Here is a 21,847-nt window from a genome sequence, read left to right on the forward strand (position 1 = left end):
TTCTTGTTTCAAAGGAAACCGGAAGATCAACAACACAATGGTGTTTTCCTCTTGGCTGTGATTTCAAGTCATTGTGTGGAATGCCTGTGAGGCTAAAAAAAAAGATTGTGTAAGCAGGAATAGGAGGATGTTTCTGTTGCTGATATCCTGTTTGTCCACACTCTGCTTCATGTTTCTGTGTTCCAGGTTGCTTTCTTGCATACTCCACCCCTGGTTACGTTAGTACTTTTCTCACAAAGAGCAGTACCTCTGTGGTGCCTAATCAAAACTTAGAAAATGGAAAACCTAATCTGAAATGACAGCTCTAAGATTATTGTAATTATGGAAATAATTGGGATTGCTTTGGGTCATGTTAAAGCATGTAGTAGAAATTGTAGCCTTTTTTGCTACTTGCTGTTCCAAAAAGAAATGCTAGAATATATTATATTTCAGTGTTTAGTTTTTAAGTATGCAGATCACTCCCAAGACATGACATTGGCCACCTTAAATGATTTTATGTTAACTTCTTTGTTTTCTTGATATTTTAAATAACTGCAAAATTCATTTATTTTAGTTTTCTGCAACGACTGAGTTCTGTAGGGTATTCTTTGAGAGTCTGGACCTCTGGCATGCGTTTCCCAGCACCATGTTATCTGTGTGAGAGTCCTGGTCGGCTGATGATACTGATAATGGAGTTGAAACACACACACACACACACAAGAGACTCAGCCACAGGGGTACTCTCAGCTGTGTACTGTCAATGAAAAGCCAGCCTGTCAGGATGTCCCACATTCCTGGATAAACAAAGGAGAAACTGGGTCTCTCTCCTCTGAGTGACCCAGCAGGAATGGGACTGCATGCAAAGAGGAACAGGAAGATGGAAAATGAAAACTGTATCTGTAGGTTTTTTTTGTTTTGTTTTTTTTTTTTAAACTTTTACCTTCCCTTACCAGACAGACTCCGCTTTTCCAGTCTTCCCCCAACCCTACATCTCCATCCATCTCTCTCTCGTTTGTTATGAACCTGCTTTTTGATCTGCCGTCCGTTCATTCCCATCAACACAGCACTTAGTGACAGAATGAGGTTATTGAGCCAGCATGAGTATTGCACAGACATGCATCAACTCCCTGTAAGATCTAAGGCATTGCCTTTTCAAAAAAAAAAAGTTTTCACAACTTCTTCAGGCTATTATGTCTGAGTATGAAAGTGCTTCAATATTTTCAAAATATTTTCTTACAATTATTTAGGTGTTCTTGGCTCCCTGCATTTTTCTAAAAGTCTGTACTAATCTTAGTGGATGTCATTCTTTTTTGATTGTTGAGCAATGGGCTGCTAGAGGGGCTGGGGTTGCTCAGTTGCCTAGGCAACTGCAGTGATCAGTGGGGCGAGTGAACGGCACCCACACTTGGCCTGAGAGTCGCTGAACCAGAGGGAAGTAAAGGATAGGGGGATGGGGGTTGGTTTGGATGTGGGTGACCTCCATGCTGGTTGATCCGTGCAGAATGATGCCAGGCCAAGTGAGGTTGTCCGTGCGTGCGTGTGTGTTGGGGCCAGTTTTATACCATGGAACTGAGAACATTTTGCCAGTCCTAAATTTCTCACACCCCTGTGAAAGGGTTTTTTGATGGTTAACACTTAGTGTTAAGGTTATAATTTTATTTTAGGGTTATTTTCAGGCTTGAGATGTTTAGGATAACCGGCTAGGGGGAATGCTTTAAGTCAACAAGTGTCTTCACGAAGGTAGTTGGACTTGTGTGTGTGTGTGTGTGTGTGTGTGCGTGTGCGCAGTTATTAATTTCAAGTTTGATTTTGGCACCAAATGAGTTTGCCACTTTCCGTTTTGCTTATTTTTGTCTTGTGTTATGAATGACGTGCACATTCGCCCCTCCCAAAGCTTAAACTAACTCAGACTATACTGTCAGCAAAGTCGTATGTGTGATATCTGGTGGTATTTAAAAAATCAGCATCAGCGAAGAACAGCAACAGGAGCAGTGTTTGATCGGCAAAGAAGGAAGAACCGGTTTAGTTTTCTGGGAACAGTTTGAAGGAATCTGACACAGATCAAAAATGATGTGCATAATGGTGTCTCTTTCCATAGTCTTTTCTGTTAAATAATCACAATTTCAATATTGACCGAAATAATTGTGATTATGATTTTGGTCATGAGTTGCCCTAGTCTGTCTCCATGTCTGTTGCTTCAAACTAATTCCCTATCCATGGATCGCCCTCAGGCCAAGCTAAAAATTCATAGTCAAATCAGATATTTCGAAAGGTGAATGTAGTTAGATGTCATCACTGTCATTTGTGTAAAATTTTCTGATAAATAAGGTTTTAAAAAGTTTTTTCATTAGGTGAAAATGGGTGTATTTCAGATAATTGGCAGCTTTGACTGGCAGCCTGATATCACAGCTGCACATCTGGTTGCTTCCGTGCAGAATCAGGATGTATAATGTGCTACAAAAATATGTCAGTACACGTATTTGCAATATTTTTTAGTAAAAATGTCTGATGCCAGTATTTCTTAGGATTTTCTTTGAGTTTCACACACTTTTCAGTAAGACAGTGATTCAGTAGTTGGCATTCTGTAAACATAAGACGCCAGTACAGCCTATGGACTCTGGGTGATAATTCTTTGTGGACTCATCTTTACAACTGACCTCTTCAAATTACACCTATTAATCTGTTCAGTTGGTAGTATAAAGATATTGATTAAAACATGCATAGGAATTATATTATTTCTGGTGTTGTGTTTCCTAAGTATCGTTCCTGACCTGTACTGCCAGGTTAGACTGATTTGTGATGGTGTAATTTCTAAGACTCCAGGCAAGTTCAATTCAATTCAATTCAATTTTATTTGTATAGCGCCAAATCACAATACAAATCATCTCAAGGCACTTTACAAAAACTAAAACTAAAAACCCAACAATTCCCTTATGAGCAAGCACTTGGCTACAGTGGAGAGGAAAAAACTCCCTTTAACGGAAGAAAAAAACCTCCAGCAGGACCGGGCTCAGTTTGGGCGACCATCTGCCTCGACCGGTTGGGGTGAGTGGATAGAGCAGAGAGAAAAGAACAGCAACAATAAACAACAAATAGACACCTGCAGAAGGTACAGAGAGAGAGAGAGAGAGAGAGAGAGAGAGAGAGAGGGAGGGAGGGAAAGAGCGCAAACTAGGGGAGAGAGAGAGCACAAGGTTAGTAACATTCAATGGTGGAATATACATGAGGTGGGAGAGAAGGGGGGGGGTTAGGGTAGGGGTGCTCAGTGCACCGATGGTCCTCGGGCAGTCTAGGCCTATAGCAGCATAACTAACTAAGGGATGGTTCAGGGTTGCCTGAAGCCAGCCCTAACTATATGCTTTGTCAAAGAGGAAGGTTTTAAGTCTAGCCTTAAAAGTACAGAGAGTGTCTGCCTCCTGAACCCAGGCTGAGAGCTGGTTCCACAGGAGAGGAGCTTGATAGCTAAAGGCTCTGCCTCCCATTCTGCTTTTGAGAACTCTGGGAACCACAAGTAGGCCTGCACTCTGAGAGCGAAGTGGTCTATTGGGATAATATGGTACTATGAGGTCTTTAAGGTATGAAGGAGCTTGATTATGAAGGGATTTGTATGTGAGAAGAAGGATTTTAAATTCTATTCTATATTTTACAGGGAGCCAATGAAGAGAAGCCAATATAGGAGAAATATGATCTCTGTTGCTAGTTCCTGTCAGGACTCTGGCTGCGGCATTCTGGATTAATTGGAGGCTTTTTATTAAGGTATTAGGACATCCAGATAGTAATGAGTTACAGTAATCTAGCCTTGAGGAAACAAATGCATGGACTAGTTTTTCTGCATCATTTTGAGACAGGATGTTCCTAATTTTGGAAATTGGAAAGGCAAGTGACCTTCTTCAAAATATAAACAAATTAATTGGGATAGATGAGTGATATTGAGGTGGTTATATTGTAGAAGTTTCATGTGGAAGTACAGTCCTTTTCTTGTCCTCTGGCTCATTGTCATTCTGCCCTTGAATGACTAAGGCTGGTTTGTATTGAGACACTGCACCCCTGATAAAACCCCTATTGATTTGTATCTCTTGTCGCATTGGATGAAATCTAAACAACTGATCAAGATGCAAATGAAGGAAACAGAATGAAGGCAGGTGGCAAGGTGACAAAAACCCATCTGGGGTTGCTCTGTATACTCACTGTCAGCAGTTTTATTCTGTCTATGCAGCGGACCCTGTGACCTTAGACATTAGAGCGGTCCCATGTTGCCAAAAGTCAGCAACTCCTAGATAGAACACCTCTTTATCAGCTCCTTTCGAGGCCTTGGAGGAAGAAGGCATTTAACTGGATTTTCTGCCTGTCAGCTCTTTGCTTTTGGTTGGTGTTTTATTGTAGACTGGTGTCAGCAGATGCCTTCACCTGGCTTCCATTTAGATTGTGCTGTCACCTCACTCCAACCTGTAGTTTAACAGTTGCAGACTGTCTTGGGTGTGTAAGTTGTCATGGGGCCACCGTTAGTTGGACCTGCATGAAATGGCTCATTGGTTTTTAGGCTGAAGGGCATACATCCTGATTTGCAAATGTTTTAGATGAGTGGTAAATCTGTCAGGGTAAAGAGATATTGAAACACTTGATTTGTTGCCTGGATGATAACAGCTTTATGCTCACAGTTGGAACTTTGCAAAAAAAAAAAAAACTGGCGAAGCGCCCTCAAGATGGATGAGATAATTTGGAGAGGCTGGCTGAAGCATCTGGAATAAATTGTACAGTCTCCCCACTGTTGCTTCATCCTCTGGATGTTTCTGGGATGGTTTCAGGTAACCTTGCTCTGCTATTCTGGAGACTAATTTCCTCTTGCAGGCTGCATTTTAAGAGCCAAGATTGGACTGTGTAACTTGGGAAAATATGTTTCTGTTTTAGTTTGGGATGGGCCCTGAGATGAGACATTTCTCTCAATTTGAAAGATGCTGGATATGACTGATCAATTAAAGGGGATTTTGAGTTGGATAAATGCAGAAATGGGACACTTTGTTTTTTTTTTTTTTTAAACATGTAAAGAATCAACTAGTTGTTTGAGGGACTGCAGCCGTCCTCCTTTCCAGTGAATGCCCTACATTAACACAACCGCAGTCATCTGTTAGTGTAGTCTCTTTTTAGCCGCACAAAAGACGAAAAGTAGTTTCTCCTCTGTCTCTGACTGCCAAAGAAGAATCTCTTACATAGCAAATTTGCAAAGCAGCTCCAAAGTTCAGGGAAGAAAAATTGAGTTAACTTTCTCTGGTTAGTGGCACCATGAGGTTGACATTTGTGGGGTGAAATGTCTCAGCAGCTATTGAATGACACTGCTGTGAGCCAGGAGCACAAGCTCGGTAGAAAAGAGCGAAACAAAAAGATAAATTACCTCAAGCAAGAAAATGGCTGTTTTCAGTACCAAACGTAAAGCCTGAAAAAAAAAAAAACAAAGTAATTCTTCTCGATTTACTGACAGAGAAGATACATCACCACATAAATAATGCAAAATGTATTTACAAATGTGTCCTCTTGGGTTGAAACGCTTTCAGTTTTGATTTCCATTAGCTCAGCAGATGAAAAGTAGCTGAGTCACATAGGGATGGTCAGAGGCCATCTTTGAAGTCTCAGTGTTAGGAACACATCATGAATATTCTCCCACAGACACACACATCAATATTGATTCAGAACGATTAATCTGGATTTCCCTGTGTCCCAATGCTCGCTCACTATTATGACTGTTGAAATTCCATCAAAAACGTATTAAGACAACCCCCACTTAACTGGGCATGGCCTGAGATTATAAAGGATGATCAAAGTCATTATTTATTTGAACTCAGCCAAGTGTAGATTGTTCGATTCAGCTGATGGGACCGACAATCATAAAGCGCTTAGGTGGAAGCTGATAATCATATGAAAATGCAGGCTCACAGAAAGGGGGTTTGTCTAAGTCAATGACTGGCAGCAGAGGGAAAGAGGTTCAAGTATAAGGATTTGATATTTTCATCTGTTTGCGTGTATTTGATATTCCTGGTATTGTAGGATATTTGTGCTTATGTTAATGTGTGTGAAGCAATCATCAGGGATGTTTGCACAACTGTCTAAAACTCTGGGGATGTTCCTGCGTTTCCAACAGTTAGCTCTGGACTCAGCAGATGTGCAGATAATGTCTGATTACACACAAGCTGCTTGACTCTCGTTGGCCACCGTGACAGATCTTCATAGTGAAAGTGGAGATTGGTGGATGGAAAGTGGGCTGAAAGTAGGGATGGTTTAGGAGTTTGGATTTAGGAGGTTAGAGGGTAAAGATGGTCCCCTCTCTTGTTTCTTTTGCAGTAGCTTTCTGTCTGGATGGGCATTAGTACTTTGTATAGAGTTGGGTTGGTGTCAGATGAGGCAAACAGAGCCAGTTACTCATTTGCAGAGGGCCATTGTGCAGCATATTTCAAACTCTTCTCACTCACACACCAATTGGAGATGACACTCCTGACAACCAATTACCGTATAGGCGGCCTGCCTCTTCTGTGCTGCACTGTGGCCTCTTCAGTTCTGATGTCACTCTGCTCCTCTGTGGATCTTTTTGTGAGAGTTTGGCATCATCACATTTTGAATCAGGTGACAACTTCCCAGGCAACAGGTTACACTTTAGTGCAGTTATAATGCATCACATTCACTATTTGATAGACAGTAGTCTAGTGCAGATTGCTGCTTCGCTGCAAAATTGATTAAGCCTTCAGTTGCAGTCTGATTGAAACTATTTTAAAAACCTGCGGGAGATGACAGAGCTTTTAAGTGGGGCTTGACAGTAAAACAGATTTATCAAATCACTTGACATTATATAGGCCTATATCTTATTTAATTCCCACATGATGAAGCTAAGATAGTTTGCACATACTGTTTAAAAATAGCAGAAAGATGAAAAGAGAAGAGAGAACCCCTGCATTATATAATATGCTGCAGCAACTGAGACATTTTCAATGATGTCTGAATGAGGTTAGGCTGAATGAACTCAATGAACCCACACATCCCTTTCCTTATGTACACAAGCCACAGTGCAGGCAACACTTTCCGTGATTCTACTTTGACCTCTTCCCATCTCCGTAGCTATTCTTCATTATATTTGTGATCTCAATCTGGTATAGATGCCAAAAAAAAAAAAAAACTACCATAAGGGATTTCACTGTTATCTCCTATATATCCTCTCTAGCTTGCTCTCCTCTCAGTCAACAAAAGATGTAAAGGGATTAAACCATTGATGTTGAAGCTCTGCTGTGGCTGTCTGAAACATGGCAGAGGGCTTCGCCATTAGAAGGATTTGAAGAGCGGGATCCAGTGCTGTATCTTTGCCCAGCACTCTTTTAAAAACATGGCACGTAGCCCTGTCTGTAATATGTGCCGTATGAACCGAGGTACTCTTTTAAACCCTTTGGAAGACACAGCAGTGTTAAATGGCATGCCCACTTGATGAGAGTGCTCTGACTAGGGTGCAACGGTGTGTTCTCACAGGAAGTAGAAGGATAAAAGATTAAAGTGTCTCCTAGAGGGATGTCGAGGAGAAGGTCTGAATGAAAGATGCAAGGATGAAGATCCAGGAGCAACACAGGACACTGCAGAGCAAGCTGCTTTTTTTCCCCCTTGTTGCTAGGATACCATACCCTCTCATTCAGTATTATGGGGTGGGCTTTACTCTGGCTTCTCTACCGAGTGGTACCTCCTTCAGCTCTGTTCCTTTTTACTGTACACCTGTCTCCCACTTTTGATAAATTTCTCTTGTTAGATTGTGTTAGTCGTTTGCAAAACCTATAAACAACTTGAATCTTGTTTGAATGCACTTACATCCATGGCTTTAAATCTGTGCTGTATACCTTTAGGGCCTTCTTGTACTCAGCACATGTACAGCAAACAAAGCAGCATTATATGGAAAGAGGGTGTAGAGGAAGGCTGCGTCATGTGCTAATGGTTAGTAATTCTGCTGACCCAGGCTGCAGAGTGGAACAAGATGAAAGGTATAACATGAGCAGTTTCCATGCAGAAGTTAATACCTGAGCATTTGGAAAATACTGGATGGAGATAATAGCATCATAAAAGCTTGCCAAGTCAAATCAAAGCAGAGGCTTGCAATCTACCCCCATTGTGTTGATGTTGTATTTACCACATTATGGCAGCCTGGTTCACCAAATGGGTGGAAAGGCTGACGGAGCAGGATTGTTGTTGATTCGGAAGGGGCGGGGCTTATAAATGGCCATCAGTGGCTGATGAGTGCTGAGGACAAGGGGAATCTGAGAAATGGGAACAGTTAAGACAAATTGATAGAAAGCACAGCTGGAAATTGGCCATCTCTGAAACCTCAGCTGCTACTGCTAAGAGACTAGGTTATAAGCAAAAAAAAACTTAAAGACTGACTAGAAATATCACTGCACCTGCTGGACACTACAGATGCACACTGAATGAAGACTTGCCACCTACTTGTCATATAGATAATTTCAGAGAAGTAAAATTCTGAGCAGAAAAATCCATTTGAATCCCATCGATGCAGCTGGTGTCACTGTGCTTCACCTTTTTCTAACCATGTGCGTTGTAGTTGCACATGTACCTAGACACATGTAGTACACTCCCTTTCCACAGTATAGTCAGTAACTTAATCCACCAAGCCCAAAACTATGCAAATCTGTTCTATCTGTGTTTATATTGCTTTGTATATTACCGTCAGTGTTTTTCATAACTGATCCAACTTGGAGCGTTTCCAGGTACTTAAACGCTTTACTATTGTCAAACATCTCAGTGGTGGTCTGAAGTTGACTTGTTTACAGTTTTGCAATGAATTGTGGGTTTCAGTTTGAGATGTTGAGTGTAGAATTTCATTAATGACATTAAGAGCTCTTGGGGTGGGACCCTGCCATGTCTTTAAATTTCTGGGGAATGTCATTGAAAAGTAAGCTCTGACAGGAGCTTGACTGTAATGTCAGCAGCAACATATTGTCATTTAACTGCAATAAAAACAGTTAGTTACGTAAGTCTGTGTCTGTGAACATGCCCTGAACTGCCTACTGAACTGCCCCATGGGATTGCACTGAAAAACATGTGTGACAGAAGTTGAATTAAGCTCAAGAGAAAGGGGCCATTGTTGCCTTTCTATTATTCACGCAGTTCAGTGCTATGTAGCAGTATTTGTTACACATAAATATAAATGAAGCTGATAATTGAGCTAGTGAAGCAAGAAAATATGCTGACATCAGTCTTCAGCCTGCAGCATTTGAGGTTGTTCTTCTATTTAAAAAAAACAAAACAAAAAAAAAAAAAACAGGCTTGCGTCTTTGTTTCAGAACAGTGTGCTGACACCACACAGGGTTGAGACAACAAAATCAATAATACATCCATTCTATCTGTGCCTCCTTTTGTCCTATACAGGAGAAACTGGTGTGTATCCCGGCACGTACTTTGCAAAAGGCTATGTACCCTGGCCTGGTCACCCGTCTGTCACACAGTGGCAAACTAGACAGTGACACCTACAACCAGTTTGCAGTTGCTTAGGAATCCTGTCTTTGGGAAATGGCAGAAAGATAACACATGTGGAGGAAAGAGGAAAAAAAAACAATGCATTTGGTACAATTTTTAAACTGAAACAGAGAAGCAAGAGAATGTTATTGTGGACCACTAGGTAGCATATGTTCCTGTTTGCTAATCGGGAGCTTTTACCGTAAGATGATTAGAGGTTTGATAACCCTCCATCTCCATCTAAAAAAAAAAAAAAGGTATAAAATGGCTTAAAGCTTGTTTAGGGCAAGTTAGCACTGATTTAGTTTCTCTCAAAATTCTAACATTTATTTTAAAAATCTGTTTTATTAAACTATAAATGTTAGACTCTTTCTTAATCTGCTGATAGTGATAATGACCTCCCTGTCACTTCCCTCTCCTGTTTCTTCTTGTATCAGGTTCTGTTTTACTGCTGACCTCCCTTTATCTCACCATGTGTCTGTTGGTAAGATCTGTTGAGTTAGAGCAACCACCCGGTCTCTGCTGGCTCATTCTGATCTGTGTTGCTCACTGCTAATGCGAGTTGACAGAGTTGGTCCCAAAGGACAGCTGCCGTTGCCGCAGACAATGGAGGCCAAGCAGTGTCTGACCCAACTGTGCCGTCCAAGATAATGTTGCTTGCTTTTTTTTTTTCAGTGGACTCTGGGTTTCTGTGGGTGTAAAGGTGAGCCTCACAACAATAGGGGCTGTGTGTTCGCTTATAAAATACCACAGTTTCAAGCATTAGTCATTTTTGATGGTATATTGAAACTAATTGAGCAGGCTGTTTGGTAGAGTGGGCCAAATGCTGATACGTTCATCATGGACATTACAAATTTTGGATATCTTGGAATCATCCTTTCTTAAAAAGTCAGGATCAGTTTTAAGGGACTTGACACATAAAATGTTTCCCTGCCTTTTTAACAAATTACCCAGTAGGCTGAGTATTTTATTCAGCCAAGGTTCAGTGGCTTTGGAATCTAGTGGCAGCACATCAGCTTCAGCCACTGTTACAATTTTCCAGTCAAAAACAATTTTACTGCATGACCTGGGAACCCATTTGATGTTTTGCATTTCATTTTTGGGAACCACACTGCAAAAAATCTTTACAGACTGAGATCGATGGGACGGACTTATGATTCTGCTCTGTCGAAAGATGTGTCAAACCAAACTGCTTCCATAAGGTCCCTGCTGTGTAAATGATGAGCCGTGCATCGTAAAGTGTGGAAATGTGACTTGACGACCAGATTATGGGGTGTCAGGGAGGTCTTGTGTTATAAAATTACCAGTTGATGAGTTTCCATTAGACTTTATGAGGTGTGTGTGTGTGTGTGGGTGTGTGTGTGTGTGTGTGTGTGAGATGTAGTCCCACTGTAACTTAGTCAGTCATCAGATAATTCAGGGCAGGTTAACCATCTGGCTATAAACCTCTAGTCTCCCCCACTAATGGAATTTGTTCCTATGATTCTCCCCTCAGTCTGTGTGTGTGTGTGTGTGTCTGTGTGTGTGTGTGCATGTGCTGTTGCCCCCTGCATGGGCCACACTAATAAACCTAATGGCTACAAAGTCAACGGCAGGGTTTAGTCCTATTAAAAGGATCGAGTGCTTGAATGCTGCACTGGCAGTTGTGGAATTGGGTTCCGTTATGATATACCACAGCAGAGTGTATGACATTAAATATATAAGGCCATAATCCACTCATACGATCAAATATGATGCCCTAAATTTTAAAATAGTTTGACAGGGGCAGTGTCAGCAGTCATAAATGTTTTTTATTCTGTTCGGGATGGAAGTAGGCTTCGTGTTCATAACAACAGTGCTTGATGAAGCAGTTCATTTGCTGCAATTAGATGTTTAGTGGTGAGATTAATCACGGTCCTTTGACTGCACTTGGGTTAGGTGCGTTTTTTATGGATTGTAAAATCTGCAGAGTGCTCACGCACAGACTGCCACACTGTGTGTGTGTGTGTGTGTGTGCGCGCGCGCGTGCGTGCGTGCGTGCGTGCGTGCGTGTGTTTTCAGCTTTTTGCACTTCTACTGATGACAGATAGTCAGAGATTGGGTCTGTTATGCTAGTAGTAGAATGACCCTTTAATTTTTCTAATATTTGCAGTGATGTGACCTAACCCTTCCTGAAATTGGAGTGTTTTGCAGGGAAATGGGGCAAAAGTCATATCATTAAGACTTCTTGTCACCTCCTGTGACCTAAACTTTGCTAATAGTGAAAATCAAGTTTGAGAATGTGGTTGGGACCTAAGCTATCACAACATATTTGACAAGGACTGACAAGCTTGGATGATTGAATTTTTTTCCTGTATCATACTGTTTGGTGTCACAAGGTAAAATGGTTGGAAACTACTGTATTTAGATGTAGTCTTAAAAAGAATAGAAAATAAAAATGAATGCTTATTGCAAGGTCCCAGAGGAAAATGATGACTTTCTCCAATTGCTTATTTTCTCTTAACAAACCCACATGGATTCAGATCATAATGACTGACAACAGAGAAAAGCTGCGACTGATCATGTGAGCACTTGTTACAGTTGGCTAATTAAACTGAAGGCGGTACGGATACAGAGCTATGAATAGATAAACACACCATTTTGGAGCGTACGCTGTGCTTCGGGTCAATTTAAACTGGAAGTAATTAGACAGGATCAGACACCATGGGAATGCTGGCAGCTCTGATCACACAGAAGACGTGTTAAGAAAACATGTTGTCTGTGCAGCCCTTCTTCGAGCCTTGCAGGCTAATCGCTGGCAAAAATAACCCAGGGAGTAGCTAAATGTTTGCTTGTTGGGACTAGTAAAGTTTTCCTCTGAACTTGTCGCTGACATTTACACCCACTTGACTCTTCCTTTCTGTGATGTCTTACACCTGTGACTTCATCTTGTGCACACACACACACACACACACACACACACACACACACACACACAGATGCACATTTTTCCTCCCCTGTGCCTGAAGCCGATCAGTGTCTGGCAGGGGGAAGGCAAGTGTCTGTGCAGACACTCGGAAGATTAAAATGTTATTTTGTTGCTGTTGCATCGGCCTCTTACAAGGAGCTCTTATGTTAAAAATAGCCCGTTTCTGTGGATGTGTGATAACACCATGTCTCTGCTTGGGTATGTTTCAGACTGTCTGAAGAGGATGAGGATGTCTCAAAGCCAGACCTACTGTCTGCTTCTTGCCACTAGAGTATAGTGATTTCAAGTTGGAAAAACACTCAGACAAACACTCAAAGTGATGTGGATAATGAGTCCTGGCCTTGTTTTCTTCTGCAGTGGAGACCTAATGCAGACCATTTATGATGGGCTGTAATACAGTTCCCTTGCTCATTATGCCCGTTTCTGTCCTGTCTGCACAGTATCTGTTGTGTCCTTACTGTATGTACGTTTCAATCTCATTCTCATGTTTCCTTTCTAATGGCCTCTTTTTCCTGATGATTGTGGAGTATAAGCGCTGTCATCTTTGCTTAGTTTCACCACATATCAAAAGGCTGTTGTCGGATTGAATCAAAAGCTATAGAACAGTTCGACATCAGTCCAATTTTAGCTGTGGTTGGGATGAGAGAACTGTCTATCTGAACAGCTCTTATGTAAGATGCCTTTCTCTTTGTGGCAATTACTGTGCTAATAGCCCTTCAGAAATCCCTTTTATCCATCAGTGCTCAGTTAATAGTCGGTAAGCTACAGGAGGAGTTTTTATTTCTCACTCTTTTTGTTGGAGAGATTTGTCCATATGCTGTCAGAAATCTCTGCAGTAGCTGACTGGCCACAGGCATTAGAGGACTGTTCCTACTTGTGTTATTTTGCAGAGACGTTTTGGGGATTTCACGCATGTTGTCAGTAGATTTACAGCAGAGTTTGTCAGTACTTGGATTAAGTAGCTGGGCCACATGCTGAATCGTGCCAGTGCCTTCCTTTTCTCTGATTTGTATTAGGATGAAACCAAAGTGCTTATTATTTTTATAAACAGTAATGAAACCGCTAGATGATCTCACTGGAAATAAAAGGTTATTTCCACAGAATTGGAAGAAGCCCTGGGTTGCAGATTACATCAGAACCCGCATGGCAGATGGGATTTTCAGAGGCTGATAATAAAGGGGTTTCAGGGTTATTCTTATTGAAGGAATGCTGTCTGTATTTACCGTCTAGCTGCTAGCTTTAAGACTGCTTACATAAGCACAACCTTTGCCAGCTCAGCAGTCAGTCGGGCAGGCAGGCTTTTAAAGGAACGGGGAGAGCATGCAGATTTATGCAAATAAGGTTGCCACAGGGTATGTGGTGGTGAAACCGTGGTAACGGGGAGAGGAATGAGGTTAAAGAGGGCCATGGGCTGCAGGAGGATGTTCTCTACCCACAATGCCCTCTGGTGTTTGTTTACACACTGCGGTGGGTTGTGGGTTGTGCGAGGTAAAGCCAGCTGTCTCTTAAGCCTGTTCTGCAAAGCCCTTCATGGGGCAGTGAGGGCTTGTCATGCAGGCAGCATATCTGTGTAACTCTTCTCAAAGGGGATAAGTCTAATTGCTGTTTTTGTTGGTATGCTCTGAAAGTTTTTTGTTAAAGTTAATGTTTCTACATCACTTGAACAAACAAGTAAATATTCATAATTCCTGCTAGCAAAACACAGCTGCAAAATACTGAAATGTATTCAAACAGAACAGATTGTGAAGGTTTGTACACAATTAAGGGGGAAAAGCAACACAGAACATTAATCCCACATTTTTAGAAGCATTCAGAAAATCCTACCTGGTTGACTGATCCGGAGGAATGTAGTGTCCCATCCCTGAATCAGCCAGGAGTTATAACCCTTTACCTACAGTAGGGCCATGTGTGACACCGAGTTAGACTGACAGAGATTTTTAGATCTTCTTGGAATAGGAAAATACAGATCATAACATAATAGTTCTGAAATATCATAGTACCCCCCATAACAGTTTAGTTGATTGTCTGTTGTTTTTCCCAGAAAGTATGGACTTGTGTAGCAATATCAGTCCTCAAGTCAAAATATGACGCGTCGCAAACATACTTGAAATGTCATTGGGACCTTGAGGTGAAAACGGCTAATGTGACGTTGGTGACTTTAAGAATTGCAGTACACGATTCTGTTGGCAACCAATTGTCCATAGCCAATTAATCCCTAAATGCCACTAATGGTCTCTGTTTTGTCTCACACTAAATAGCCATCACATGTGCACATTGACAGTAATTAAGGGTGTGGACCAAATATAGACCCAACAGCTTTAATTTCCTGGGATTAAACCCAACAGGCTGCCAGACTGCCATTCTTCCAGCCTAATCAAAAGATTAAGGGCACAGGGCAGCAGCCTTACAAGTGGCTGGATCACCTACTGTAGCACAAAAAAAGCTGTGGAGCTGCTGTTTGATTGTTACAGTTTTTATGGCCAGACAATGCAAATGCTGAACCATATGTGGTCATCATATACGACCAGAACAAGTTATAAGCAGGTCCGACTGTTATCACACTGCAGAAAACCCCAATAATAATAGTGTAATAATAACACATAGGCTCACTTGGGCGTCTGCTGGTCCTGCAAGGGTGGTGACGAAAAGCAGTGGAGACAGAGGAGGGACGTGTCACTTCGGCAGACAGGATATGTGATAGCAACAAGACACAAGTCTGTGTTACTGTCTACTGCTGTACCTATAAATAAAATCTGTCCCTATCTCTGATTATTCCACTAAGGATGTTGACAGGGCTGATCAATGACTAGACATGAGAGATTTACCCTGGTCTACAGTTTTCACTCAGTAGACATTAACAACCTTTTGTGCATTGAGACCACCATGCTTCAGTGGGTGTAACTACACACACAACATGTGCTGGGTAGTGGGAGGAATTAAATGAAGTCAATAGTGATTCCCCATCAAACTCAGTGTTTTATCCAGACAGATTGATTTATGTAGGGAAATGAGAGAGGAAATGAAGTTGATTCTGGATGCATGAGGCCGGAATCAAATGAGCATCTACAATAATGTGTGTTTACAATGAACTCATGGAGAATGTCTACATGTGTAACTGAAAAAGGACTGATGCTATTTGTGTGTCATATCCCAGGTATGTGTGGTGTTTGCATTTCAAAAACTGGAGGAACCTTTTGAGGAACTTTACCTGCATTTTGAAAAGGGATTAAAATTAAGTTCCCCTATGATAGAACCAGGTGGTATTTTTATTATACCTCCAGAAGTCTTTGTATCCAAAAAAATCCACTGTTGTTTTAGCTCTATTTTATGTTACTCTGAATCCTGAAAATGTACTTTTTTTTTTGGTCAGTGTGCCAGTTTGGAAGTAGGTTTTAAAATGGTTAAGGCATCATTTCCCAGAAACCCTTGGTCATAATAAAAGTATTAGTCTTTGACAATGAGCATGCAGCTTGTGTATTCAGTATCTCAGTGGTCAAGGTCCAAGGTCCCCTCACAGCCGTATGCTGGTGGCTCATTTGCACAGCAGGACCAAACAGGGCTTCTCAGTGCTATGATGTTCATATGATACACCAAAGTGTACTAAATATTAATGTCACTAAAAGTTCCTTCAGGCAAAACTCTACCAGTTTTGTATTGAAAAGATGTTTTCTCATATGCTCGGTTAACTCCCGTTAGTGGGAAAATGCATTTGGTTCTGAGTTAAAACCACACTAAGCCACGCCCTGCTTGGCCTCATTTTTGACAAGTGGCAAATGATTAAAAAGCTGATATCACTTGGTCAATGCTTAAGAGCTGTTGATGCGCAAAAGTGGTCCTTTTTGAAGTATAATTTATTTTGACACTTTAACTTTCACACTAGTCGCTCAACATGGGTCGTCTGTCTTCAGGCGTGAAGTAATGCTGTGCTGTTATTGCACGTGCACCCAAATGCACATGAAAAACAAGTCTTTCTTTCTCCAGAACATACTCTCTCACACACACACAGTGGAGAATGTGGGGAGGCGAGGTTCTCTCTCTCTCTCTCTCTCTCTCTCTCTCTCTCCCCCTCCCTCCCTCCCTCCCTCCCTCTCCCTGAGAGCGGGTGCCATGTCTTGTCAGATGGAGTTAGCTCCCCGTCGACTGATGAGGCAGTCGAGCCTTTGAAGCCCTTCCAGGAGCTTGTGGTTTACGTGCTTGGGTTGCCAGGTTCTGCCATCCCCCTCATTAATGCTGCATGGGTGCCCACTTAACTTGTTCCTCTCTTTTCCTCTGGTTGGCTTGCCCTGGCTATGACCGAGTACTGGGCAGCCAAGCAGGGGAAGCAACCACACGCTGGCTAAGCGCATGCATATGTGCGCATGCATATGTACACATACAGTGCTCATGGACACATGGAAGGGTTGCAGGTACAAAATAAGTGTACAGTTGAATTAAACCCATGCAGACATGCAATACATAACACAAACCTATCTTCACATATGCACATATAATTCTTCTGATCTTTTGAGTGTATGAATATGTGAAGCCTAATCTGAAAGTAAAATAACATGGAACATGGGTCTAAAACATCCAACAGGAAACATCTAGGATGCTGGACTGGCAAAGTTTTGCTCTGTCCAGTTTTTTAACTGGACATGGGAAAGTTCTCTCTGTCCTACAAACCCTTTAGGTGTTTGTTCCTCATTGTTTTAAAATGACTCAATAAAGCATACATCTAAACTCTTATGCTAGCCTGTTTTTATGTGCACTATGTTTTTCATTTATAACAAGACTCATTAAATCATTAAAATCAATTTCAAGTGGTATGTCTGCCATTATAAACTGCATGTGCTAAAACAGGCAGGTTTCCTGATGTATAAATGAGAATATATATAGCAGTCCTGATACCAATCATACATTCTGTTGATCTTTGCTCACCTGGCAGGGCACCAAGTACTGTCTAGAGGCGGTGGTGCTTGTCCTTCTTTGTTTCTTTTTCCTCTCTTTATTCTCTTCCCTCCTTTTTCAGGTTTTCAAGAGGGCCTCTTTCAGATCCCTCTTCCCAGCATGTTCTTTCTAGTTTTTTGAAGTTGCGGGTTAATGTGGATGTTATTATGATAAATTGGACTTTCTGTAGCCAGTGAGGTCAGATTTCATGGAATTCACTGTTCTTGGGTGTTGGTGCAAAGAAAGGAAAGGCAGACTGTTTAGACTGTTTCTGCCATTTCTTCAACATCTTGAGGTAATTGACCCAACCTCCCGCCTTGAACGCACATACAGTATAATCACAGCTGGGTTTAAAAATCCCCTCTCTCGCACATGCACTCTGTCTGCCCCACACACACACACACACGCACACACACACACAGAGTCCACATAGACACCCATGCAAACCACATGTACTCCTCATCTTACCAGTGCTGTGCATAAGCGCTCATTCATACTCCACGCACACATACACGTATCGCTGAGAGAATATCCATGCCTGTGTGTGCTGAAACACTGAGATACAGCTGTGAATAGGAGATGAAAGCCAGAGCCAAGCCAGAAATAATAAAAGCGGAGTGATTTCAGTGCACTGCAGGCGTCTAAACAGCACTGGGGTCTGGCTCAAAAGCACAAGAGTTATTCAGATCATCCTCATAAAAATGAATCTCATAAATAATGAGCCGCAGTTTTGGAATTTGAATTAAATCATTTATTAATTATGTTTTACTTTTAAAATCAAAAATTTATCAAAATTAGATTAATGGATGGAAATTCTAGTAAATTTGTGTTTAACATTTTGTTATACTACAAAATAATCACACCTCGGAAATAACTTGCTAGCTCTTACGGCAAATTTACTTAACATTTATGACAACTGAGCAAACTCCATTTGTTAATGAAGACAGTGCGACACAAATGTGGGTAAGTGGCTCTTGAGTTGAGACTGTTTAATTTGTACTTTTTGTTATGTTGCAGATTTTTAAACACACCGTAATTATGTTTCTTTTGCATTTTGGGTGGAGAGTTGTGCTCCGCTCCAAGTAGAATTAAACTTGCCTGTAGAAGCCTGCAGAGAATTTGATGTAGGGTGATTGTGGTGTGGTGCAGAGGATGCAAAATGAGCTGTGATGGACAGATGGGGAGAGGACAAGTAGAGGCCAATAGATAACAAAAAGAAGGGAAGGTCATGACCTTTTAAAGGATTTTAAGTTTTTTGGAGCTTTGCTTTTGTTTTGTTTAACCTGTCATGCAGAGAATAAACACTGAAGTTGTTCAGTGGACTAGTTTCCAAAAACTTGCACCTTTTTAAGAGCCAAAAGGGCAGACGGTGAAAGAATAGTTAAACGATGGATGTAATAAAACAGACAGGGAGTGGAACAGAATTAAGGAGGGAGTGGCTGCGAGAAGTGGGTCACATTGGCACTGATGTGATAGGGAGTGACATGCAGAGGGAGGGGGGGGGGGGACAGCCTTGCGCCACTGTCTGCGTCACCCTTTGTCCTGTGCACACGCACAAATACACACATACTCTCACATAAAGACACATCAGCTCACATCAGTGGGTAAGCAACACTTGTGCAGAGGTAAAAATAGCTTACTTGTACATTGCAAAGACAAGGTTTCCCCTCTCCCTTTGCCTGGTTCTTCATGTCTCTTTTTATATTGTTTACTGCTGAGGTGGACATTTTATTTTATTTTCTTGCTTCCTCTTAGTGCCTTATACTCACTTTAGCAGCTCTTTGGTTCACATTCAGGTTATGCATAAGTAATAATAGCCTCTCCCTGGGTGCTTGTTGTATATTAAAGACCAGATGCTGGGCTGAGTTTTGCAGGGTAATTATTTTGACTCGCCTATGTAGTGCTGTATCTAGCTGTTCCTCCAGCTTCATGGAGGAGTACTGAGTAGAAAATGATGTGAAGCTGGAGGGATGGAGTGGATAAAAGGATGGAGGAGTAGAGGCAGGGCAGCCAGGGAACGGTTTAATTGCCTGACCCCTATTCCATCAGGATGACTCTCTGGAGCCGGGTGTTAAAAAGAGGGTGACGGCAGGATTCTTCTTGCGGCGGCTGTGGGCTGTGGTTTGGGGGGTGTTTTGTATGTGATCCTTTGAATTTTTTTTTCATAGACATTTAAACAGGACTACCTAATTTTGTCATGTGTGATACTGCAATTATGTGCAGAGATTTAACATAACTTCATATAATAACATCAAAGGCTGCTAGGTGGGATTGAAAAGTAGAGATGGTGCTGTGGTGCTCAGACTGCTCACGGCAGTGGGATTCCTCACTTTAGGCCAACTCTGTGTTTCTCTAGCTGAATAGATTATATCTCTGTGCTGTATCAATATTTATCTTTGATGCATATCTTTATTTTAATTTTAATAAGATCAAAAATAAGCCTGACTCTTTTGAGTTTATTGGATTACTGATGGAGAGATCTCCATCACTGCAAGTATCTGCACACACACACACACACAAAACACTTGATTGTACATCTCCTTTTTCCAAGGCTTCTCTCGTTGTTTCAGTCTGCCGGTGATGGCTGAAGGCTGAGGAACCTTCATCCTAATCGGCTTGAGATCTGGCCACAGGTCAGGCCAGCAGATGAATCCAGATTAGAGGGACACAAGGCAGAAAGAGAGGATTACCAGCTCTGGCCACTGAAGCCTCCTCTTGTAGCTGTCCAACTGTTGACTAACCAGCCCATTGACAGCACTATCTGCACCTCCTAAAAAGCCAGGGGACAACACATAAATAAGCCGGCAAGCTCTGCTGCCTCTCACCTCTTCTCTTGAGTCTTGTCAGAACGATAAGTTTTGTAGAGCATTTGGACTGATGCTGAGGGGAGGGGACATGCTTGGTGCTGAGACAGCAGACAGTACATGAATAGTCTGTAGCTCAGCTGTGGAACCCCACTGATTTTATTCCAGCATCATCTTAAGTTTGAGTCACACTTTGGTTCTCAATATCATACTGATCATTCCTCTACAGTTTATGCTCTGCTGTCCCTGTAATATGTGTAAATTGTAAACACTGAATCCTATTAGAAACATGTACATTAAGCTTGTATGTGTTTTGATGGGGGATTCTGCAGAATAGCGCCCCCTGACTGCACAGTGTGTATTATCAATAACATTATAGTTAAACTTGATAGGGAAAAGCTAAGGTCTCCAAGTTACCTCACTGACGCCACAAGCTGTGATTTAATGTGTGAGCGCAGCACCCGACAGCAATGACTTCATCTTAACTCCATCTTACTCAACCCATCATTTTCATCAGCAACCTCCCCACTGGCTGTGTTAGTCTCTGCTCCCAGCTTCTCTGTACATCCACTTAGGAAACAAAATAAGATAAAACTGTGTGCGCAGCGGTGCGCTCCACAGACGCCTAACTCGACTTTGATCTGACTGTAAATTAAACATGCCTTGTTAGATAACAGCCTGTGTGCCACCTACTGAGTCACCGCACCTCCACAGCTCCTGCCCCTCATTTGAACTCTGTAAAGCTGATTTATGTTCATGCAGACTGCTGTTTTATCAGGATGATACAGCAGCTCGATGTTATGTGAATCTCTGTGGAGCAATTAGGCCAAATTTACACTGTTTGTCAAGTGTAGAGGCAGCTTTATGACAGCTTTGATGTTGGACAATAATGTCTGTTTCACACTAAATGAGAGGTGTAGGAGTGTGTGTACCAAACTAGGAAGTGACCCCATTCAAGTATGAGGTTTAGGTGGGAAAGTCTGCTAGTGTAGGTGGGAACGCTTGGTGCTTAACCCTGTATTTAACCAGTATGTTGAGTTCTGACCTGACCTGACCATGCATATTTTATTTTCAGACATTTTCATAAGAAACCTCTCTCTGGGACATTTTCAAGCTCTATGTGGTCCTTTTGCTCCAGTGGTCCTGTCTTCCTGTTTTCTACTTGAAGTCTTTGAAATGCTAATCGCTTCTCCCCTCTCCGCCTCTCCTCCAGATTCTTCCTCCAACTACATCAGGCAGCTGGAGACCAAAGTGCGGCTCCTGGAGGACGATAACAATAAGCTTCTCTCACAGGTGAGCTATGACTAAATATGAGCACCGCCACACGTGAGTCACGGTCCGGATCTATTTGAACCTTGAATACCTTCTCAAAAACCCCGCTCTTGTGCAACCGCTTAACTCGCTCCAAAACATGTGATAGGTAGCTGAAATGATAAAGTGGAGCCTCGGTGAAGCTTCCCCCTCACAACAGTCTGCCTGTTAGTTGGAGAATATGTTTATTCATGTTTAATTCATGGGGAGTCAGTAAGCTTAAATAGCAAGCAGCGATGTTAGCCCCCTGAGGCAAACTGTGGGTGTGGAGGAGAGATGAGAGGAGGAAAAAAGGAGGAGAAAGAGGCATTAAGTGACAGTGACAGAGTAAAGCATTTCTCCCAAAGCTGACCTTTCTCTGACTTCTCCCAGATCTGGAGGATAGAGG

At 41.9% G+C, this 21,847-nt stretch overlaps 1 protein-coding gene across 4 annotated transcripts in view; it reads left to right on the forward strand.

Annotated features, from left to right (window-relative positions):
• Window positions 1-21,847, forward strand: part of ccdc85cb (coiled-coil domain containing 85C, b) — a 39,681-nt gene that overhangs the window by 6,125 nt on the left and 11,709 nt on the right. For all 4 annotated transcript variants that reach the window (XM_026318810.2, XM_026318811.2, XM_026318812.2 and 1 more), the window contains exon 2: window positions 21,362-21,441. In XM_026318810.2, the coding sequence (XP_026174595.1) occupies window positions 21,362-21,441 (80 nt within the window). The remainder of the gene's footprint in view (window positions 1-21,361; window positions 21,442-21,847) is intronic.

Source organism: Mastacembelus armatus, chromosome 24 (assembly GCF_900324485.2).
Source record: "Mastacembelus armatus chromosome 24, fMasArm1.2, whole genome shotgun sequence".
NCBI lineage: Eukaryota > Metazoa > Chordata > Actinopteri > Synbranchiformes > Mastacembelidae > Mastacembelus > Mastacembelus armatus.